The sequence below is a fragment of the Heteronotia binoei genome, chromosome 4 (genome assembly GCF_032191835.1).
Source record: "Heteronotia binoei isolate CCM8104 ecotype False Entrance Well chromosome 4, APGP_CSIRO_Hbin_v1, whole genome shotgun sequence".
Taxonomy (NCBI): Eukaryota; Metazoa; Chordata; class Lepidosauria; order Squamata; family Gekkonidae; genus Heteronotia; species Heteronotia binoei.
In genome coordinates this window covers 181,317,776-181,342,164 of record NC_083226.1, presented here as the reverse complement: position 1 = coordinate 181,342,164, position 24,389 = coordinate 181,317,776, and the positions used below count along the sequence as shown (strand labels likewise).

The window sequence follows — 24,389 nt, the reverse complement described above, 5'->3', positions numbered from 1 at the left end:
CCTTCCTCCCCCACAACAGATCCCCTGTGAGGTGGGTGGGGCTGAGAGGGCTCTCACAGCAGCTGCCCTTTCAAGGCCATCTTCTGCTAGAGCTATGGCTGACCCAAGGCCATTCCAGCAGGAGGAATGGGGAATCAAACCTGGATCTCCCAGATAAGCGTCCACGCACTTAACTACTACACCAGACTGGCTCTCAAGACCAACAAAGTTTTATTCAGTCTATAAGCTTTCATGTGCATGCACAGTTCTTCAGATACCTTGAAGTAGAATTTATAAGCAAAAAATTAGCGTACAGCATATTAAAGTTGCTTGACAGGTGCAAGAAACTGGAATAACACGCTTAGTTTACATAGTTATCATTTATTTGGGTTTAATTCCAGGGGAAAGCATAGTGAAGGAAATACATATCAAAACAGGAGGCTGATTGGTAGATGTACCCTTCTTAACTGTGGAATGCTGAGAGTAACTGAGACCCTTTTGTTACTCTCCATCCATTTCCTCTCAAGCGTGGAGGTAACCTTAGAGCATCTTACAGCAACCTTACAGGATACAAGATGACCTCGACAGGCTGGAAAACTGGGCTAAAATCAATAAAATGAATTTTAACAGGGATTAATGTAAAGTTCTGCATTTAGGTAGGAGAAATCCAATGCATGGTTATAGGATGGGGGAGACTTGTCCTAGCAATAGTATGTGTGAAAAGGATCTAGGGGTCTTAATGGATCAGACGCAGAACATGAGTCAACAGTGTGATGCGGTGGCTAAAAAGGCAAAGGCAATTTTGGGCTGCATCAACAGAAGTATAGTGTCCAGATCACATAATGTGATGGTATCGCTTTACTCTGCTCTGGTAGGACCTCACGTGGAGTCTTGTGTTCAGTTTTGGGCACCACATTTTAAGAAGGATCTAGATAAGCTGGAGCGGGTCCAGAGGAGAGCGACGAAGTTGGTGAGGGGTCTGGAAACCAAGTTCTGTGAGGAAAGGTTGAAGGAGCTGGGGATGTTTAGCCTGGAGAGGAGGCGGCTGAGAGGTGATATGATCACCAAGTACTTGAAGGGCTGTCATATAGAGGATGGGGTGGAATTTTCTGTGGCCCCGGAAGGTAGGACCAGAACCAATGGGTTGAAATGAAATCAAAAGAATATACGCCTCAACATTAGGAAAAACTTTCTGACCGTTAGAGCGATTTCTCAGTGGAACAGGCTTCCTCGGGAGGTGGTGGGCTTTCCTTCCTTGGAGGTTTTTCAACAGGGGCTAGATGGCCATCTGACAGTGGTGAAGATCCTGTGAATGGAGGGGGAGGTATTTGTGAGTTTCCTGCATTGTGCGGGGGGTTGGACTAGATGACCCTAGAGGTCCCTTCCAACACTATGATTCTATCACTGGTGCTTGCACAGGGGACTACCTTTATCTTTTTTCAACCTCTGGAACCCAACGTAAGCATCTCTTAGAAATCTGCTTAGAAATGTCTGCCCAATCTAGCCTTGTCTCATCAGATCTTGGAAGCTCAGGGTTGGGCTTGATTAGCAGTTGGAAGGAAACCACTAAGGAAGTCCAGGGTTGCTATACAGAGGCAGGCAATGGCAAAACCATGGGATTGCTGTAAATTGGCTATGACTTAAGGGCATTTTTCACTAATACGTAGCTGCCTTTGAGGGCACTTTCTGCCGATATGTAGCTGAACCAGGCTAGCTTGATTTTGTCATATCTTGGAAGCTAAGTAGGGTTATCCCTGGCTAGTACTTGGATGGAAGAACACCAAGAAAGTGCAGGGTTGCTACCGGAGGCAGGCAATGGCATAAGAACATAAGAACAGCCATGTTGGCCCATCCAGTCCAACACAGTGGCCAAAAAACCCAGGCGCCATCAGGAGGTCCACCAGCGGGGCTGTGACACTAGAAGCCCTCCCATTGTGCCCCCCCAAGCACCAGAAATACAGAGTATCACTGCCCCAGACAGAGAGTACCATCTGTACCTTGTGGCTAATCACTGATGGACCTCTGCTCCGTATGTTTATCTAATCCCCTCTTGAAACCATCTATGCTTGTAGCCGCAACCACCTCCTGTGGCAGTGAATTCCACGTGTTAATCACCCTTTGGGTAAAGAAGTACTTCTTTTTATCCATACTAACCCAACTGCTCAGCAATTTCATTGAGTGTCCACAAGTTCTTGTATTGTGAGAAAGGGAGAAAAGTACTTCTTTCTCTACCTTCTCTACCCCAGGCATAATCTTGCAAACCTCTGTCATGTCATCCCTCAGTCGGCATTTCTCCAAGCTAAAGAGCCCCAAGCGCTTTAACCTTTCTTCATAGGGGCAATTGCCCATCCAGTCCAACACTCTTGAGTCACATAAGAATGTAAGAGAAGCCCTGTTGCATCAGGCAAATGGCCCATCCAGTCCAACACTCTGTGTCACATAAGAACATAAGAGAAGCCCTGTTGCATCAGGCCAATGGCCCATCCAGTCCAACACTCTGTGTCACATAAGAGAAGCCCTGTTGCATCAGGCCAATGGCCCATCCAGTCCAACACTCTGTGTCACATAAGAGAAGCCATGTTGGATCAGGTCAATGGCCCATCCAGTCCAACACTCTGAGTCACATAAGAACATAAGAGAAGCCCTGTTGGATCAGGCCAATGGCCCATCCAGTCCAACACTCTGTGTCACATAAGAACATAAGAGAAGTCATGTTGCATCAGGCCAATGGCCCATCCAGTCCAACACTCTGTGTCACATAAGAACATAAGAGAAGCCATGTTGGATCAGGCCAATGGCCAGCCAGTCCAACACTCTGAGTCACATAAGAACATAAGAGAAGCCCTGTTGGATCAGGCCAATGGCCCATGCAGTCCAACACTCTGAGTCACATAAGAACATAAGAGAAGCCCTGTTGGAACAGGCCAATGGCCCATCCAGTCCAACACTCTGTGTCACATAAGAGAAGCCATGTTGGATCAGGCCAATGGCCCATCCAGTCCAACACTCTGAGTCACATAAGAACATAAGAGAAGCCCTGTTGGATCAGGCCAATGGCCCATCCAGTCCAACACTCTGTGTCACATAAGAACATAAGAGAAGTCATGTTGCATCAGGCCAATGGCCCATCCAGTCCAACACTCTGAGTCACATAAGAACATAAGAGAAGTCCTGTTGGATCAGGCCAATGGCCCATGCAGTCCAACACTCTGAGTCACATAAGAACATAAGAGAAGCCCTGTTGGATCAGGCCAATGGCCCCTCCAGTCCAACACTCTGTGTCACATAAGAGAAGCCATGTTGGATCAGGCCAATGGCCCATCCAGTCCAACACTCTGAGTCACATAAGAACATAAGAGAAGCCCTGTTGGATCAGGCCAATGGCCCATCCAGTCCAACACTCTGTGTCACATAAGAACATAAGAGAAGTCATGTTGCATCAGGCCAATGGCCCATCCAGTCCAACACTCTGAGTCACATAAGAACATAAGAGAAGCCCTGTTGGATCAGGCCAATGGCCCATGCAGTCCAACACTCTGAGTCACATAAGAACATAAGAGAAGCCCTGTTGGATCAGGCCAATGGCCCCTCCAGTCCAACACTCTTGAGTCACATAAGAACATAAGAGAAGCCCTGTTGGATCAGGCCAATGGGCCATCCTGGCCAACATTCTGTGTCACATAAGAACATAAGAAGAGCCATGTTGGATCAGGCCAGTGGCCCATCCAGTCTAACACTCTGTGTCACACAGTGGCCAAAAAACCCAGGAGCTATCAGGAGGTCCATCGATGGGGCCAGGACACTAGAAGCCCTCCTACTGTTGCCCCTCTGAACGTCTCTTGCCTTGAAGACCCTCCAGGGTTGCCATAATTTGACTGTACTTGATGGTACTCCCCCCCCACCCCGGCAAAAAAAGGAAAAAAGATATCTAGTAGTATACCAGCAACCCCTTCAGTTGTAGAAAATATGCTCTGTGAACTAGATGTATTTTATATGCTGAAGTCTTGGCTGTAAAGCTAAGGAGGGAAGTGTGTGCTACTTCAGACTATTCATTTAAGCCCAATAAAAAAGGCTTTTGAGGTACAGGCTTCAGTGGCTTGTTTTAAATAGTTTATTGCATGCAGCCACCATCCTTCTAAGTACACTCTCAAAAAAGCTGCAGGCAACAAAGGCAGAGATTTTGGTGTCCCGTTAATTTGCAGTGTTAATGACTTGAATTTATGCTGTGCAAAGGCCACAGACAGCTCCTTATAAATTCCTGCAATTATGACGATGACTAAGCTCATGCAGGCAGAAAGCCTCGAGCAAGGATGGGAGAGGGTGATAAAGCACGCATGCAGTGCCGTCCTAAACAGAGTTACTCCAGGCCAGAGCCTATCGATTTCAGTAAGCTCAGACTAGAAAAAACTCTGCATAGGCTTGCGTTGTTAGTCAAGGGTGTTGGGGGTCTCTGCCTCACGCTGTTCATCTTCTGGATGAGCAGCTGCTGCTGTGGTGGTGGTTCTTACTCTGACTTTGCTATAGGAAATCAGACTGCTCATGAATTACATAATCTTTATCGGTTTCCAGTCAACGTGATAGCAGAAAAATGGCTCCGCTTGTTCAGCAAGGACAAAGATCCGCCTCTCGTCACTTGTTTTAATCCACATCTAAATTCCCACAAGCTTTCATAAGGAGTCGTAGCATCCACTGCTTGTGCACAGCAGCCTGAGAGATGTAGCAGTGGTACATAAGAACATAAGGGAAGCCCTGTTGGATCAGGCCAATGGCCCATCCAATCCAACACTCTGTGTCACATAAGAACAGAAGAGAAGCCATGTTGGATCAGGCCAGTGGCCCCTCCAGTCCAACACTCTGTGTCACATAAGAACATAAGAGAAGCCCTGTTGGATCAGGCCAGTGGCCCCTCCAGTCCAACATTCTGTGTCTCATAAGAACATAAGAGAAGCCCTGTTGGATCAGGCCAGTGGCCCCTCCAGTCCAACACTCTGTGTCACATAAGAACACAAGAGAAGCCCTGTTGGATCAGGCCAGTGGCCCATCCAGTCCAACACTCTGTGTCTCATAAGAACATAAGAGAAGCCCTGTTGGATCAGGCCAGTGGCCCATCCAGTCCAACACTCTGTGTCTCATAAGAACATAAGAGAAGCCATGTTGGATCAGGCCAGTGGCCCCTCCAGTCCAACACTCTGTGTCACATAAGAACATAAGAGAAGCCATGTTGGATCAGGCCAATGGCCCATCCAGTCCAACACTCTGTGTCTCATAAGAACATAAGAGAAGCCATGTTGGATCAGGCCAGTGGCCCCTCCAGTCCAACACTCTGTGTCACATAAGAACATAAGAGAAGCCCTGTTGGATCAGGCCAGTGGCCCATCCAGTCCAACACTCTGTGTCTCATAAGAACATAAGAGAAGCCCTGTTGGATCAGGCCAGTGGCCCATCCAGTCCAACACTCTGTGTCACATAAGAACAGAAGAGAAGCCATGTTGGATCAGGCCAGTGGCCCATCCAGTCCAACACTCTGTGTCACACAGCGGCCAAAAAAACCCAGGTGCCATCAGGAGGTCCATCAGTGGGGCCAGGACACTAGAAGCCCTCCCACTGTTTCCACGCACACACCCAGCACCAAGAATACAGAGCATCATTGCCTCAGACATAAGAACATAAGAGAAGCCATGCTGGATCAAGCCAGTGGCCCATCCAGTCCAATACTCTGTGTCACACAGTGGCCAGAAAACCCAGGTGCCATTAGGAGTTCCATCAGTGTGGCCAGGGAACCAGAAGTCCTCCCACTGTGCCCCCCCCCCCCAAGCACCAAGAATACAGAGCATCACTGCCCCAGACAGAAGAACATAAGAGAAGCCATGTTGCATCAGGCCATTGGCCCATCCAGTCCAACACTCTGTGTCACACAGTGGCCAATAAAACCAGGTGCCATCAGGAGGTCCATCAGTGGGGCCAGGACACTAGAAGCCCTGTTGCCCCTCCCAAGCACCAAGAATACTTGCCCCAGAGTTCCAACAATACCTTGTGGCTAATAGCCACTGATGGACCTTTGCTCCATATGCTTATCCAATCCCCTCTTGAAGCTGGCTATGCTTGTAGCCGCCACCACCTCCCGTGGCAGTGAATTCCACTTGTTAATCACCCTTTGGGTGAAGGACTTCCTTTTATCCATTCTAACCCTACTGGTAGCGCTGGATGGAAGTTGTTTTGTTAACTGAAACAGGGTCCAGGGAGGGACAGTTGGAATTTTGAAGAAAGAGATCTGTCTTCTCTACTCATGGCCCCAATCCCTGGATTTAACCATGCACAGGTAGCGCTTTGCTTTTGTTTTTTAATAAATTTTATTAGTTTTAAATGAGATATGAGGGGGGGGGGCAGGAATAACCAGCACTCTATAAACTAAACAAAAGCAGACATTAAAAGGAACCTTCTGAATTACCAACAGAAAGAACGAGATGATAAGAAAAATACATAAAGTACGAAGAAATTTCGTTGAAATAAATGATTGACAGAGGGCTTGATGTTTAGCGCATTCTGGAAATTTATCTTACAGGTATAGCGAAGAGAGAGAGAGCAATATCAATGGTATTAAGGATTGTTATTTTCCTAAGAATGACTGCATACTTTGTACTTAATTTGAGGAAAGGCTTGGGTAAACATTGAGTGCCTCTTATATTTGTATATAAGATAAAATCATGCCACATTTCCAAAGCCACTTGTGGGAAGGGCGGGATATAAATCCTAAATAAATAAATAAAAAGTCTGACATTTTGACTTTACCTTTGATTACTCTAAGTTGATACGTCAGTTTTTCTGCCGTAGCTAATTTGTCATTGCTCAAGATACCATAAATGTAATGTTAAAATCCAGCAGGTTTCCAAATTTGCTGTTATCCCACAAGAAGACGCCGACTGCAGATTTATACCCCACCCTTCTCTCTGAATCAGAGACTCAGAGCAGCTCACAATCTCCTATATCCTCCCCCCCACAACAGACACCCTGTGAGGTGGGTGGACTGAGAGAGCTCTCACAGAAAGTGCCCTTTCAAGGACAATTCCTGTGAGAGCTATGGCTGACCCAAGGCCATTCCAGCAGGTGCAAGTGGAGGAGTGGGGAATTAAACCGGGTTCTCCCAGATAAGAGTCCTCTCACTGAACCATTACACCAAACTGGCTCTCCCAGAAGCTGCCCTTTCAAGGACAATGTGAGGGCTATGGCTGACCCAAGGCCATTCCAGCAGGTGCAAGTGGAGGAGTGGGGAATCAAACCCCATTCTCCCAGATAAGAGAGCTCTGGCTGACCCAAGGCCATTCCAGCAGCTGCAAATGGAGGAATGAGGAATCAAACCCCGTTCTCCCAGATAAGAGAGCTCTGGCTGACCCAAGACCATTCCAGCAGCTGCAAGTGGAGGAGTGGGGAATCAAATCCGGTTCTCCCAGATAAGAGCTATGGCTGACCCAAGGCCATTCCAGCAGCTGCAAGTGGAGGAGTGGGGAATCAAATCCGGTTCTCCCAGATAAGAGAGCTCTGGCTGACCCAAGGCCATTCCAGCAGCTGCAAGTGGAGGAGTGGGGAATCAAACCCGGTTCTCCCAGATAAGAGCTATGGCTGACCCAAGGCCATTCCAGCAGCTGCAAGTGGAGGAGTGGGGAATCAAACCCCATTCTCCCAGATAAGAGAGCTCTGGCTGACCCAAGGCCATTCCAGCAGCTGCAAATGGAGGAGTGGGGAATCAAACGCCGTTCTCCCAGATAAGAGAGCTCTGGCTGACCCAAGACCATTCCAGCAGCTGCAAGTGGAGGAGTGGGGAATCAAACCCCGTTCTCCCAGATAAGAGAGCTCTGGCTGACCCAAGGCCATTCCAGCAGCTGCAAGTGGAGGAGTGGGGAATCAAACCCGGTTCTCCCAGATAAGAGAGCTCTGGCTGACCTAAGGCCATTCCAGCAGGTGCAAGTGGAGGAGTGGGGAATCAAACCCGGTTCTCCCAGATAAGAGAGCTATGGGTGACCCAAGGCCATTCCAGCAGGTGCAAATGGAGGAGTGGGGAATCAAACCCCGTTCTCCCAGATAAGAGAGCTCTGGCTGACCCAAGACCATTCCAGCAGCTGCAAGTGGAGGAGTGGGGAATCAAACTCGGTTCTCCCAGATAAGAGAGCTCTGGCTGACCCAAGGCCATTCCAGCAGCTGCAAGTGGAGGAGTGGGGAATCAAACCCGGTTCTCCCAGATAAGAGAGCTCTGGCTGACCCAAGGCCATTCCAGCAGCTGCAAGTGGAGGAGTGGGGAATCAAACCCAGGTAAGAGAGCTATGGCTGACCCAAGGCTATTCCAGCAGGTGCAAGTGGAGGAGAGGGCAATCAAACCTCGTTCTCCCAGATAAGAGTCCGCGCACTTAACCACTACACCAAACTGGCCCTCTGCCATCAACATGAACCTATTAATTCTTTAGATGTTACATTTTCTTTTTGCCCTCCCCCCCAACCCCAATTGTTAACAGAGACAGTACTGGAGTGGCATAAATAATTTCATGTATGATATTTCCCATTTCTGAAAATCTTTCCTCCCCAAACTGTGGCACTACAGGGGATGACAACCGCATGTGAATATAATCCCCTTGCTGATTACAGTTTCGCCAACATTTTTTATTGTTCGTATTACTTAGTTTTGCAGGATGTCCCGGAGTAATATGCCATTGATTTGGTAGTTTCCAAGAATTTTCCCTAAGGACTACCAGTACAGATGAAGCTTTGTAAAAATGGTAGAGGTAGATGGTAAAGATCCAAGCGGGCAGCCGTGTTGGTCTGAAGCAGTTGAACAAAGCAGGAGTCAAGTGGCACCTTTAGGACCAACCCATTTTTACTTCGAACGTAAGCTTTTGTGTGCTCTTAAGCACACTTCATCAGACGAGGAATCCAGCACAGGGAGCAAAGCCGTATAAGCATTTTGCTCCCAGGGCCGGCTCATCCACTAGGCAAACTAGGCGGTTGCCTAGAGCGCCAGGAGGTGGGGGGCCGAATTGGGCTCCCCCCCCCCAGTCTCCATGGCAAATGCCTAGTTTGCCTGCTTCCCCCTCACTTCCTTTGCGCTTTCTCCCCCTCCCTGCCCCCGTGCAATCAGAGCATCAGAGCCTGCCCTCTGCCCCCCCCAGCGTGTGCCGCGCCTGGGCCATACAGCCTTCAATGCAATTGGTGCAGCATCTCCTCCTTTGAAGAGCCTGTGGGAGAAGACTTTGCCCCCACCCATTTCTGGCTCCTAGAAGCCTCCTTCGGCGGGCTCTTCAAAGGGGTTGATGCCACGCCACCAGCCACACCGAAGGCGGTAAGCCCAGGCGCTGCGTGCTCTGATGGGAGGCGATAGAGCACAGTACTTAAGGGACGGGTGGTGGGCAGGCTGCCTGCCTGGAGCGCCAGGGCCCTCAGGCCGGCACTGTGTGTTCCCTTATTATCCTAATTTATGGAAGAGTGGCAGTTGCTGCTTTGACCTGATCTCAGCGTAGCTTGTTACCCAGTGTAGATCTTAGTGAGCTTGTTAGCCAGGGCTCCATGTGAAAAGCCTAGCGACCATCCGTGGTGGACCAGCGCACTGGCAATCTCTGATGGTCTTGATGTTGTACTGGCTTTGAGGACAGACCGCCCCAGGGAGATAACACGGTCTATCCGCAGTTCGACTGCTTCCGGCCCAAGGAGATGACCAGTTTTGCACAAGGACTGCATGCACACACCTCGTGCAGGCCGTGTCCCTCGTTCTTGATTTCTCCGCTGTCCCATCATGTCAAGGCTGAGTTGTGCCAAAGATGCTTGAAGGCATTTTGTGGAATCTCAGTGTCTTCCATCAGCCTGAGCGCGTGTTGATTTAGCTGGCAGCTGTCATTGTTGCTTATGTCCACTGAGGACAGGAACAAGCAGGAAAGTCCTGCAGCTGCTGCGGTCTCTGTTTCCAGGACTGCGTGTGTCGAGGAAAAGGTTTTTCCTCCTCCCAGGAGGGGTCTTAGCTCACGGGTAGATCGTCTGCTTGGCATGCAGAAGGTCTCCCATTCAATCCCTGGCATGCCCAGTGAAAAGGATTACAAGTTAGATGATGTGAAAGACCTCAGGAGAGCCAGTTTGGTGTAGTGGTTAAGTGAGCGGACTCTTATCTGGGAGAACCGGGTTTGATTCCCCACTCCTCCACTTGCAGCTGCTGGAATGGTTCTGGGTCAGCCATAGCTCTGGCAGAGGTTGTCCTTGAAAGGGCAGCTGCTGTGAGAGCCCTCTCCAGCCCCACCCACCTCACAGAGTGTCAGTTGTGGGGGAGGAAGGTTGTGAGCCGCTCTGAGACTCTTCGGAGTGGAGGGCGGGATATAAATCCAATATCTTCATCTACCTCACAGGGTGCCTGATGTGGGGGAGGAAGGGAAAGGAAATTGTGAGCTGCTCTGAGACTCTTCGTAGTGGAGGGCGGGATATAAATCCAGTATCTTCTTCTACCTCACAGGGTGTCTGTTGTGGGGGAGGAAGGGAAAGGAGATTGTGAGCCGCTCTGAGACTCTTCGGAGTGGAGGGCAGGATATAAATCCAATATCTTCTTCTACCTCACAGGGTGTCTGTTGTGGGGGAGGAAGGGAAAAGAGATTGTGAGCCACTCTGGGACTCTTCGGAGTGGAGGGCGGGATATAAATCCAATATCTTCATCTACCTCACAGGGTGTCTGTTGTGGGGGAGGAAGGGAAAGGAGATTGTGAATTGCTCTGAGACTCTTCGGAGTGGAGGGCGGGATATAAATCCAATATCATCTTCATTCTGAGGCTCTGGAAAGCTGCAGCAAGTCTACGTAGATGAAGCTGACCTTAGAGTCAGAATTATAGAGTTGGAAGGGACCTCCATGGTCATCTAGTCCAGGGGCGTTGGACTCATTTGTTATGAGGAACGGATCGGACATAAATGAGACCTTGTCTGGCCGGGCCATCTTGGGCCAGGCCATGTCAGGCCAGGCCATGTGTGTACCTATTTAAGATTAGGTAGCAGAGATATTGTATGAGCCCTGTAGGTCCTTACGATCAGCAAACCAACTTTTGGTAATACCCGGCCCCAGAGACGTCCATCTGTCCTCGATGAGGGCCAGGGCTTTTTCAGTGCTGGCCCCTGCCTGGTGGAATGAGCTCCCCCTGGAGATCCAGGCCCTGCAGGATCTGCATCAATTCCGCAGAGCCTGCAAAACAGAGCTCTTTCAGCCGAGGCAGGTGGCATCACTGTTACCGGCCTCCCCACCCACATTTCATCCCAGCGCTACAAGATCTGCCGGACTTGGACAATAGGTCACATCTGTGAGGCAGAATCTGCCAACTTCGTCTTTGTCATTTTAGATTTTATATATTTTCAGTTGGTCTTTCACTGTTTTTACTGTTGACTGTTTTTATGATGTAACCCGCCCTGAGCCTATTCTACGGGAAGGGCGAGCTAGAACTCGAATAAAATCAATCAATCAATAAAAGCTTTATAAAGGACACAGACAAACACAATTGAAGATTTTTTAAAAAAAAAAAAACTTAAAACATGCTTTAAACATTAGCACTCGTTGGTCTTATTTATTTATTTACTTTCGGTTTCTATCCCGCCCATTCCAAAATGGACTCGGGGCGGCGGACGGTCGTAATAAAACCAACAATCTCAATTACAGGTATAAAACGATAAAACATAAACGGTTTACAATTTAATAATAATAATAATAATAAAATTTATTTATATCCTGCCCTCCCCGCCTAGGTAGGCTCAGGGCGGCTCGCAACATAGTCTAATAAAAAGTTATACGGTAATTTTAAAATCCACATTAAAAAGTTATACAGTAATTTAAAATCAGCATTATCTTGAAGACCATTCCAGTTTACATAATTTAACAGTAACGGTGATGTTCCTGGCGCTATTCTGTCTGTTTGCACAATTTAAAACTAAATATTAGTGCTGTGCACAGAATCTTAAGACATAGGCGGATCGGATTGTATTAGATCTTCTGTTTATGTGTTGGTGGTCCTTCTGGTGGAATTGCCCAGCAGCAACGGTTCTTTCTTTGTATTTCTCCCATGGGATCCAGGGAACTGGGCAAAGGAAGCTCTGGCTCTTTCCTTCCTTCCCCAGGGGACCAGGAGGGGGAGGAGCCTCAGCCAATAGAAGGAAGAGAGGCTTGGCTCAGTAGCTCAAATGCTTCTCCCTAAGTTCACAGAATTAAATTAATCTCTCTCCACGTGACTCAGGCACCGTTTCTTGGAATGAAGGGGAAGGGCTGAAATTTTGTTTGCCGGAATGCAGCAGGGGTCTTGTTTATTACAATGAGCCAAAAGTTACGATTCGCCGCTTTTGAGGGCAATTTAACAGAGAGCACAGTACCTGAAATTTCATTTTATCTTAGTAACGATAGTGGGGGAAAGCTGTAAGGAATAATAGTAAATACCCAAAGGTAGGGAATAATTCCAGCCGCGTTCGTAACGTGGAGACAAATACAGCATTGCAACAAGCGTTTCTGAAGCAAGGCAACTCTTGCTAAGTCATGAAAAAAAGAGGAATTGAATAGGGTGCCTTTGGAATTTGGCAACGTGGGTTGAATAAGGAATTAATAATAAATGGAAGGCATATAGGGGACAATTAAGGGTAGGGGCTCTGTCCTTTGAGAGCCTGAGAGGACCTTCGGAATTTTGACACAGGGTCGTGGGTTCAGGCACAAAATGGCTGACGCAGGGGGTGGAGCCAACCAATCCTCAGTATCAGGGAATGAGGCCTGATTTTAAGTCTTCGACATTGCAGATAGAAACAGTGTTTAACAGGATGCCTCTTTAAATGAACTTGTATTTAAAGTATTTTCTTACATATACGCAACTTACTTTTAGGCACAAGTTACCTTGTGCTATAACAGCCCCGTGGCGCAGAGTGGTAAAGCTGCAGTACTGCAGTCCAAGCTCTCTGCTCACAACCCGCGTTCAATCCCGGCAGAAGCTGGGTTCAGGTAGCCGGCTCAAGGTTGACTCAGCCTTCCATCCTTCCAAGGTCAGTAAAAGGAGCACCCAGCTTGCTGTGGGGGGAGTGTAGAGGCCTGGGGAAGGCAATGGCAAACCACCCCGTAAAAAGTCTGCCGTGAAAACATCATGACGTGACCTCACCCCAGAGTCGGAAACGACTGGTGCTTGCACAGGGGACTACTCCTACCTTTTTACCTTGTTCTATGGTGCAAGTTCCTGCCAAAGCACATTTTTTTAAAAAAAATCTGCACAGCCAATCAGATTTCTAGTGGCCAATCAGAAGCCCTGCTGGACAAAAGCCTCATAGGGCCCCACCCACCTCCTAAAAGCACTTGGCAGGCGCTATGATGCCTATGGGCACCATGTTGGGGATCTCTAATTTAAAAGGCAAGTATTATCCCATCTGAGTGAGGAAGAGGCTTACCCAGGGGTGGCCAAACTTCCTTAATGTAAGAGCCACATAGAATAAATGTCAGATGTTTGAAAGCCGCAAAACAGGAAGGAAGGAAGGAAGGAAGGAAGGAAGGAAGGAAGGAAGGAAGGAAGGAAGGAAGGAAGGAAGGAAGGAAGGAAGGAAGGCAAGCAGATGGGGAGAGGTGGAAAGAAAGCAACTTTAAATGCATTCTCCATTCTCTGGTTGGCTTGGCTTGGAGAAGTGATTTAAGGAGATAAATGCTTTCTCCAAGCCTGCCAGCGGGGCGGTGAGGGCTTTAAGAGCCGCACGATGTGTGTGAAAGAGCCACATGTGGCACCCGAGCCGCGGTTTGGCCGCCCCTGGGTTTACTTGTTAGCTTATGGATGGATGGGGAAAGCCTGCCCCCCCCCCCCAGTTCAGTCTGCATCCAGCCACTGCTTTGGCAGCAGGGCCCCCTGTGGAGAGAGGAGAGGTGGGAGTTGCGGTCATCTGCCAGAGCTGGCAGAGCATCGCCAGGCGTGTCCGCGAGGTCCTTTGTCTGAGCCAGTTGCTCCCTGCAAGCCAGATCCCAGCAGAAATTAATTTGCAGTTAAGCAGGCAACTTTGATAAGAATCGGGAAACCGTGACAGGAGGAGTATGAAATTGTCGTGACGGCATGGATTCGGCTGCCGTGAAATCCTCGTCGCAAAAGGTCATCGGTGGTTTGACAGCATCGGCTGCGTTCTAAGACGGGCCCCAGCTTTTCCGTTGTCACGGCTGCACTTGATTTCAGATGCCTTCTGTGCTAACAGCAGGGGAGCCTGGCACAGGAAGAAAGCCTGGTTGGTGTCATGGGAGTGACATTTGGAGGAAGCTGTTTTGCTCAGCGGCTTGCGCTGGCAGAGACTCTTGGTCTTTTTTCCTTTTTGTGCGCTCTTCCTCTTCCACAGCCCCTCGCGAGCAGCCTTGGCGGCTTGTTAAGCTGAGTGCTGTTTCGCAGTTGGTTTTTTAAATCAAAGAAAGCTTTGGAGCAACCTGGAGGAACCGTCCACAATACTGCTGCTATGCTGGGTTTCTAAAAAAAAAAAGAAAAAGGTAAAGGTAGTCCCCTGTGCAAGCACCAGACGTTTCTGACTCTGGGGTGACTGCACCACTTTTTCACGTCAGGCTTTTTACCGGGTGGATAGATTCGAGTGGGCCGTGTTGGTCTGAAGCAGTTGAACAAAGCAGGAGTCAAGTGTCACCTTTAAGATCAACCAAGTTTTATTCAGAACGTAAGCTTTCGTGTGCTCTCTGAGAAGAAGAGGACGATATTGGATTTATATCCCGCCCTCCACTCCGAAGAGTCTCAGAGTGGCTCACAATCTCCTTTCCCTTCCTCCCCCACAACAGACACCCTGTGAGGTAGATGAAGATATTGGATTTATATCCCGCCCTCCACTCCGAAGAGTCTCAGAGCGGCTCACAATCTCCTTTCCCTTCCTCCCCCACAACAGACACCCTGTGAGGTAGATGAAGATATTGGATTTATATCCCGCTTTCCACTCCGAAGAGTCTCAGAGCGGCTCACAATCTCCTTTCCCTTCCTCCCCCACAACAGAAACCCTGTGAGGTAGATGAAGATATTGAATTTATATCCCACCTTCCACTCCGAAGAGTCTCAGAACGGCTCACAATCTCCTTTCCCTTCCTCCCCCACAATAGACACCCTGTGAGGTAGATGAAGATATTGGATTTATATCCCGCCCTCCACTCCGAAGAGTCTCAGAGCGGCTCACAGTCTCCTTTCCCTTCCCCCCCCCACAACAGACACCCTGTGAGGTAGATGAAGATATTGGATTTATATCCCGCCCTCGACTCCGAAGAGTCTCAGAGCGGCTCACAATCTCCTTTCCCTTCCTCCCCCACAACAGACACCCTGTGAGGTGGGTGGGACTGGAGAGGGCTCTCACAGCAGCTGCCCTTTCAAGGACAACCTCTGTCAGAGCTATGGCTGACCCAGGGCCATTCCAGCAGGTGCAAGTGGAGGAGTGGGGAATCAAACCCGATTCTCCCAGATAAGAGTCCGCACTCTTAACCACTACACCAAACTGGCTCTAAGCACACTTCATCAGATGAGGGGATCCGGTATAGTGTACTATACTTGACTCCTGCTTTGTTTTACCAGATAGTTTGCCATTGCCTTCCCCTGTCAACGAGCTGGGACGTCATTTTACCAACATCAGAAGGATGGGAGACTGATTCAACCTTGAGCCGGCTACCTGAACCCAGCTTCTGCTGGGATAGAACACAGGTCGTGAGCAGAGAGCTCGGACTGCAGTACTGCAGCTTTACCACTCTGCGCCATGGGGCTGGGTTTATAACAAGCCATATTTTAGTGTTCCCCCCCCTCCCCCCTATGGTGAAGTAGAAAACCGTGAAATCTTTGGTGGAACTTTCGTGGAACTTTGAAATCTGCAGGTCATGCATTTACACGCAACTTTCCACTTCGTTTCTGGTGTTGCGGAGGGATTTGACAGCCTGTTCTCCCTCTTTCTGTGTCAGATTAATTCCAGAAGAGTAGCAGTGTTTGGTTAGCAGCAAGAGGACACATCGCTGCTGCCGTCCATTGGGGAGTGGCGTTCCAGTTGCAGCAGGAGATTTCCAAGGCCGGAAAGAATTTCAGACTGTTTTGAAAGCATTAAGATCGCTTGCACCTTTGAAGTCTGCACCGAAGGGATTCTAAATATTTAATCGGCAGTGGGATTGCATGCTTCGACAGCCTGCACGGAGGGAATTTAGAGGAATGATGGGTCCTGTGATTCAGTACCATCTGGGAGAACGAGTCCCCGATCTTTTTTTTTTTTGCCTTATGGAGAACTGCAGAGCAGAAATAAAAATGCCTAAAGCAGAGGGGTAGCGCTTAACAAAGGAAAGGAAGTGTGCATGCTTTGTGAACCAAGAATCATAGAGTTGGAAGGGATGGCCAGGGTCTTCTAGTCTAGGGGGTCTCCAACCCCTCGGGCTGCGGACCGGTACCAGTCCATGGCCTGTTAGCAACCGGGCCGTGAGTTGTGTAATTATTTCATTGCATACTACAATGTAGTAATAATAAGAAGATGACACTGGATTTATATCCTGCCCTCCACTCCAAATTTCAGAGTCTCAGAGCGGCTGACAATCTCCTTTCCCTTCCCCTCCCACAACAGATACCCTGTGAGGTGGGTGGGGCTGAGAGGGCTCTCCCCAGAAGCTGCCCTTTGAAGGACAACCTCTGCCAGAGCTACGGCTGACCCAAGGCCATTCCAGGAGCTGCAAGTGGAGGAGTGGGGAATCAAACCCGGTTCTCCTAGATAAGAGTCCGCACACTTAACCACCACACCAAACCAATAAAAATAAAGTGCACAATTGTTTTATTTATGTATTTATTTATTTTGATTTATATCCTGCCCTACCCCACCGAAGCGGGCTCCGGGCGGCTCACAACATAAACCTCTAAAAATGAATCAGCTTAAAATACATTAATAATTAATACAGTAAATTACATAAAAACACATTTATCAATATACCATGCTACAGCTTCCCTAAAAGTCGGTTCTTCAGGTATTGCAATGCTCAGATATGCTGATGTTCATGAATTTGGATATTCAGATATCGGTCAGTTGTATGCCAGGCGGAAGAGGGTTGTCTTACAGGCCCTGTGGAACTGTCCGAGATTCCGCAGGGCCCTCACCTCCTCCGGGAGCTGGTTCCACCAACAGGGGGCTGCAATCGAAAAGGCCCTGTCCCTAGTTGTTTTCAGACGGGCCTCCTTTGGCCCAGGGATTGTAAGGAGGTTCATCCCAATTGTATCATCCCAAAACCATTGCCCCCCACACACACACACCGCCCCGGTTCGTGGAAAAATCGTCTTCCACAAAAAACGGTCCCTGGTGTCAAAAAGGTTGGAGACCGCTGTTCTAGTACAGCTCCCTGCACAGTGCAGGAAACTCACAAATACCTCCCACCAGGGCTTTTTTGGTAGAAGAAGCCCAGCAGGAACTTGTTTGCATATTAGGCCACACCCCCTGATGGCGCCGTTGTTTCACACAAGGCTTTTTTGGCAGAGAAAGCCCAGCAGGAACTCATTTGCATATTAGGCCACACCCACACCCCATAGCGCCAAGCCACCCGGAACTGTGTTCCTGCTTTAAAGAAAAGCCCTGCCTCCCACACTCTCAAACTCCCAGTGACACCTCCTCCGTGCCCAGAAGATAGCAAAAAACCAGGATCCTCCAGGATCCCTGGCCAAACTGCCCTGGAGAAAAAGTGCTGCCTGCCCTCAAGGCGGTGAACAGCATTTCCCTAAGCGTGTAAGAAAGGGTCATGAGAACTGAGCACTGACGCAGCCCTTGCTGCTCTCCCTCTCATGATCTGCCTAAATTCACAGAATAGTTGGGCCAGCCCAGGAGTCAGTGAGCTGAGAGTCATTCCAGTGGGTTTTGCACAAAAGAGACTTCTGATGGATTGTGCCATGGCCAACGCCATGCTGGGAATTATTAGGAAGGGAATTGAAAACAAATCAGCCAGTATCATAATGCCCCTGTACAAATCGATGGTGCGGTCTCATTTGGAGTACTGTGTGCAGTTCTGGTCGCCGCACCTCAAAAAGGATATTATAGCATTGGAGAAAGTCCAGAGAAGGGCAACTAGAATGATTAAAGGGCTGGAGCACTTTCCCTATGAAGAAAGGTTGAAACGCTTGGGACTCTTTAGCTTGGAGAAACGTCGACTGCGGGGTGACATGATAGAGGTTTACAAGATAATGCATGGGATGGAGAAAGTAGAGAAAGAGGTACTTTTCTCCCTTTCTCACAATACAAGAACTCGTGGGCATTCGATGAAATTGCTGAGCAGACAGGTTAAAACGGATAAAAGGAAGTACTTCTTCACCCAAAGGATGATTAACATGTGGAATTCACTGCCACAGGAGGTGGTGGCGGCCACAAGTATAGCCACCTTCAAGAAGGGTTTAGATAAATATATGGAGCACAGGTCCATCAGTGGCTATTAGCCACAGTGTATGTGTGTATATAAAATTTTTTGCCACTGTGTGACACAGAGGGTTGGACTTGATGGGCCGTTGGCCTGATCCAACATGGCTTCTCTTATGTTCTTATGTGCCGGCTTTCAACTGATGAGACAACATCACGGGAAGACCTCAGCCTCTCTGCCCTGTTGTTGGACCTCCAGAGGAACTGGTTGGCCACTGTGTGACACAGGAGGCTGGACTAGAGGGACCCTCACCTGTCTGACCCAGCAGGGCTCTTCTGAGGTTCTTCTCAGGGGAAGGCCTCGGCCTCCCTGCCCTGTTGTTGGCCCTCCAGAGGAACTGGTTGGCCACTGTGTGAGACAGGAGGCTGGACTAGAGGGACCCTCCCTGGTCTGACCCAGAAGGGCTCTTCTGATATTCTTTTCAGGGGAAGGCCTCAGTCTCTCTGCCCTGTTGTTAGACCTCCAGAGGAACTGGTTGGCCACTGTGTGAAACAGGATGATGGACTAGATGGGCCACTGGTCTAATCCAGCAGGGCTCTTCTAATGTTCTTCTCAGGGGAAGGCCTCGGCCTCTCTGCCCTGTTGTTAGACCTCCAGAGGAACTGGTTGGCCACTGTGTGAAACAGGATGATGGACTAGATGGGCCACTGGTCTAATCCAGCAGGGCTCTTCTAATGTTCTTCTCAGGGGAAGGCCTCGGCCTCTCTGCCCTGTTGTTAGACCTCCAGAGGAACTGGTTGGCCACTGTGTGAAACAGGATGATGGACTAGATGGGCCACTGGTCTAATCCAGCAGGGCTCTTCTAATGTTCTTCTCAGGGGAAGGCCTCGGCCTCTCTGCCCTGTTGGTGGCCCTCCAGAGGAACTGGTTGGCCACTGTGTGAAACAGGATGATGGACTAGATGGGCCACTGGTCTGATCCAGCAGGGCTCTTCTGAGGTTCTTCTCAGGGGAAGGCCGCGGCCTCTCTGCCCTGTTGGTGGCCCTCCAGAGGAACTTGTTAGCCACTGTGAGACAGGAGGCTGAACTAGAGGAACCCTCACTGGTCTGATCCAGCAGGACTCTTCTGATGTTCTTCTCAGGGGAAGGCCTCAGCCTCTCTGCCCTGTTCATGGCCCTCCAGAGGAACTGGCTGGCTCCTGTGTGAGACAAGAGGCTGAACTAGATGGACTCTCACTGGTGTGATCCAGCAGGGCTCTTCTGATGTTTTTCTCAGGGGAAGGCCTCGGCCTCTCTGCCCTGTTGTTGCCCCTCCAGAGGAACTGGTTGGCCACTGTGTGGGACAGGAGGCTGGACTAGATGGACCCTCACTGGTCTGACCCAGCAGGGCTCTTCTGAAGTTCTTCTCAGGGGAAGGCCTCGGCCTCTCTGCCCTGTTGTTAGACCTCCAGAGGAACTGGTTGGCCATCCTGATGCTGGGCTAGATGGGCCACTAGTCTGCTCCAGCAGGGCTCTTCTTATGATGGACTCAGCCTTTATACCCTGTTGTTGGCCCTCCAGAGAAACTGGTTGGCCTCTGCTTGAGGCAGGATGATGGACTAGGTGGGCCACTCGTCTGATCCAGCAGGGCTCCCCTTATATTCTTATGAGTTACTCATTGAGACTCAAGAGCACTTTTCAAGACCAGAAGGTGAACTCCACACTAGGACTGGTCCGCCCCGTAGCCATGGAAGGCTTTTGGGGGCACTGCCCCTCCGACTCCCAGGCAGCCCCACCTTCCTGGGTGCCCTCTGGGGCGCATCTCTCTCTCTCTCTCTTTCTATGCCTTGGCTGAACCAGCAAAGCATCAGCAGTGGCAGCTGAAGCAAAGACAGCTGAGCAGGGCACAGTGCAGTGCAGCAGCAACAGCATCAGGCAGAGGAGGTGGAGGAAGCCACATGGAATGGTCGGGGGGGGGGGGGGAAACAGATGGAGCTGCTGGCTGCAAAGTGCCGGGAGTGGGAGAGGGAGGTGGAAGGAAACCCCCCCTGCTGGCACACAAGGTGCAGTTCCCTCTTGGCTCCAAAGTTGTAGGGTTGGCTTCCTCGACTTGGCCACTTTCAGAGCCTCCAGCTTTTACCCCTGCCCCCAAAAAGCTGCTGAGAAGTGGCAAGCCCCGCAGTGGGTGGGAAGGGATGCCCCTTGACTTTTAAAATCCTGGCTCTGCCCCTGGGATTGATTCCTCTGCTAAGGACTCAAGTGAGCCAACCAAAGGATTTTATATAGGCCGGCTGTCTCTTGCACAGTTGACTCGTTTGAGCTGTTCTTGACCTAGTGACCGTCAGATGTGTTCTGTTTGTAGGTGCTGCCGTAATCCATCATAGAAGTCCCGAAGCCAAAACATGTAAAATATCTCTTGATGTCAACTCAAGGTGCCCTTGAAGATCTCTTGGCGCCAACCTCTAGAGCAGGGGTGTCAAACATGCAGCCCGGGGGCTGAATCAGGCTCCCAGAGGGATCCTATCAGGCCCTTGAACAACTGGCTGCCGTCTGCTTCCTTCTCCGTCTCTCTTGCTTCCTTCTGCATCACAGCCTGCTTTGCCAGGCTCGCTCAATCGCACAGGAGCTACAGAGCAAAACCTCTTATGTTCTCCATTGGCTGAGGCTCCTCCCTTGGGGAGGAAGGGGGGAGAGGAGAGCTTGCTTTGCCAGGTTCTCTCCATTGCACAACAGAGCTACTGAGCCAAGCCTCTCTTCCTTCTATTGGCTGAGGCTCCCTCTCTCTTGGTCCCCTGGGGAGGAAGGAAAACAGCCAGAGCTTCCTTTGCTCATTTCCCTGGATCGCACGGTAGACATACAAAGAAAACACCTTTAAGACCAATGAATACTAGTGTTTTAAACATGTTTTATTATACTTTTTAAAAAAAAAAATTAATTGTGCTTGTCTGTGTCCTTTATTGGATTTCTATCCCGCCCTCCACTCCGAAGAGTCTCAGAGTGGCTCACAATCTCCTTTACCTTCCTCCCCCACAACAGACACCCTGTGAGGTGGGTGAGGCTGGAGAGGGCTCTCACAGCAGCTGCCTTTTCAAGGACAACCTCTGCCAGAGCTATGGCTGACCCAAGGCCATTCCAGCAGGTGCAAGGGGAAGAGTGGGGAATCAAACCCGGTTCTCCTAGATAAGAGTCCACACACTTAACCACTACACCAGACTGGCTCTCACAGCAGCTGCCCTTTCAAGGACAACCTCTGCCAGAGCTATGGCTGACCCAAGGCCATTCCAGCAGGTGCAAGTGGAGGAGTGGGGAATCAAACCCAGTTCTCCCAGATAAGACTCCGCACACTTAACCACTGCACCAAACTGGCTCTCCTTTATAAAGTTTATATCTTCTACTTAATCGGTATATACATGGCCCAGCCCAACACGGCTTGGCCCAACGAGGTCTCATTTATGTTCGATCCGGCCCTCAGACTAAATGAGCTTGACACCCCTGCTCTAGAGTAGCAATCAGGCATGCTTGTCTTTGTCCCAGCAAAGCCAGAAGCTGACGGACTGTCACCGTGGGGAAATGTTGAACATGTGGTGCCTTCCCTTTTCTAGACGCCCCTAATGGATTTGTTTTTGCTTTCAGCAGGATCCAGCGGCAGCCTCCATCTCTGACAGAGACTGCGATACGAGAGAGGGAGAGACGGTAGCTATGAATTACAAACCGTCCCCACTACAGGTCAAACTAGGTAAGTTTTGTGTGCAGATGGGCTGTGAGGCTCAGACACTTACCTGTGAAGGTTGCGTCTGCGTCGTTTTATGCAAAACTGGAGTTACTGCCGCATTCAAAGCACTCAAATGCCATGTAAAACCCGAACCTTGAAGCGTATCTGGTACTCAACTTGCAGCCGTTGCAGCTGGTGAAGCTGCACCTGCATATGTGGTGTTTTGGGATTACCTGTAAGCACCTGTGCTGCTGCATTTTGGACAACCTGTGATTTCTGGGTCTACTTCAAGAGTAACTCCACAAAGAGCAAATAGCAGTAATCCAGCCTAGAGGTGACTGTTGCACAGATCACTGTGGCTAGGCTGGGACGGGAGAGGTAGGGTGCAGATTACCTGACTTGGCAGAGTTGTAAGAACGCCGGTTGCAACCTTTGCAATCTGGGCTGTAGAATCAGAGCACCAACACACTTCACCTCTTTTTCAGTCGACAATCTCTGGTTAATTTTCCGCTCAGTTCCCCCTGACCAATCACGGGCTTCTTCCTTCAGCCTGCTTCTTTTTTGATGACCCTGCCAACAAAGTTACCTTACAACTTTGCCATTCTTAATATTAGAATTACCTTGCCCAAGCAGAATTATTACCTAGTACATACTTTTAGGCCTGTTTGAGAACTTTTCACATAGGATTTTAGCTGTTCTTCTGCAATGTAGGAAACCACCGATAACAACCCACATACAGAGTGTAGTCGAGAATCCACCAGCGAACCAGAGTTTTGAGCGTCTGCATTTGGTTTGACAAACTGAAACTTGCTGAAACTACCATTTATTCTAAAGTCTGAACACAAACCATTTAGATTTTCTCCTCCCTCACCTTCCAGCGTGCTGTGTTGTTTTTCAAATGTATTCTCACCTTCAGTTTGGTGTAGTGGTTAAGTGTGCGGACTCTTGGGTCAGCCATAGCTCTGGCAGAGGTTGTCCTTGAAAGGGCCGCTTCTATGAAAGCCAGTTTGGTGTAGTGGTTAAGTGTGTGGACTCTTATCTGGGAGATCCAGGTTTGATTCCCCACTCCCCCACTTGCACCAGCTGGAATGGCCTTGGGTTAGCTAGTTTGGTGTAGAGAGCCAGTTTGGTGTAGTGGTTAAGTGTGTGGACTCTTATCTGGGAGATCCGGGTTTGATTCCCCACTCCTCCACTTGCACCTGCTGGAGTGGACTTGGGTCAGCCATAGCTCTGGCAGAGGTTGTCCTTGAAAGGGCAGCTGCTGTGAGTGTCCTCTCAGCCCCATCCACCTCACAGCCCCACCCTGTCTGTTGTGGGGGAGGAAGGTAAAGGAGATTGTGAGCCGCTCTGAGACCCTTAAGATTCGGAGTGGAGAATGGGATAGAAATCCAAAATCTTCATCTTCATTGCAGAAAACAGAGAATAGCAGAAGACCTGACATGCCACCTGTGTGTGGATTGAATTGTAAAGAGCTGTGGGATTTCTTTGTTGTATCTTAAGATACGAGTCTTGAGCGAACAAAAATAACCGTCTGTTCCCCAGCAATCTGATACAAGCTCGTCCTGTTCGAGTGCTTGAACATGTAGTGCTAGAACACTGCAGCTTTATCCCTGCAGCCGCCGTGCACTAATTTATCTATTTATTTTATTTTATTTGGCTTCTAGCCAGCCCTCACCGCAAGCAGACTCGGGGCGGGTTCCATCAATAGATGTCTAACATAATATCAACAATTAAAACATATTCACAATTAGAATGCAGTATCTCCATTTACATTTCATTCTTAGTTCACTACCAGCGGCATCAACGATGTCAGTTCCTGGTCTCCCTGTGTGCAGGTTGATGTAACTGAAATTAAAAGGGGGGCAGGCAGACAAGATCAATATCAGACGGAAGTGATGTGGATGAAACCGAGCAACAGCGTTGCAAAGCAGCATGGGGAAGACCAAGTACAGTTCAGGTTAACGCCACTTCAGCCATAGGCCTGGTGGATCACGTCCATTTTACAGGCCCTGTGGAACTGCATTTGGTCCTTCAGGGACTAAAGTTCTTGAAGGGCTGTCATCTAGAGGATGGTGTGGAATTGTTTTCTGTGGCCTCAGAAGGTAGGACCAGAATTAATGGGTTGAAATTAAATCAAAAAACTTTCCGGCTCAACATTAGGAAGAACTTCCTGACCATGAGAGCGGTTCCTCAGTAGAGGCTTCCTCGGGAGGCGGTGGGTTCTCCTTCCTTGGAGGTTTTTAAACAGAGGCTAGATGGCCATCTGACAGCAATGAAAAGATCCTGTGAATTTAAGGGGAGGTGTTTGTGAATTTCCTGCATTGTGCAGGGGGTTGGACTAGATGACCCTAGAGGTCCCTTCCAACTCTTCTATGATTCT

At 49.3% G+C, this 24,389-nt stretch overlaps 1 protein-coding gene across 2 annotated transcripts in view; it reads left to right on the top strand.

Moving 5' to 3' along the window:
- Positions 1-24,389, top strand: part of FAM219A (family with sequence similarity 219 member A) — a 122,522-nt gene that overhangs the window by 49,643 nt on the left and 48,490 nt on the right. For both annotated transcript variants that reach the window (XM_060236464.1, XM_060236465.1), the window contains exon 2: positions 21,934-22,033. In XM_060236464.1, coding sequence (XP_060092447.1) covers positions 21,934-22,033 — 100 coding nt within the window. The remainder of the gene's footprint in view (positions 1-21,933; positions 22,034-24,389) is intronic.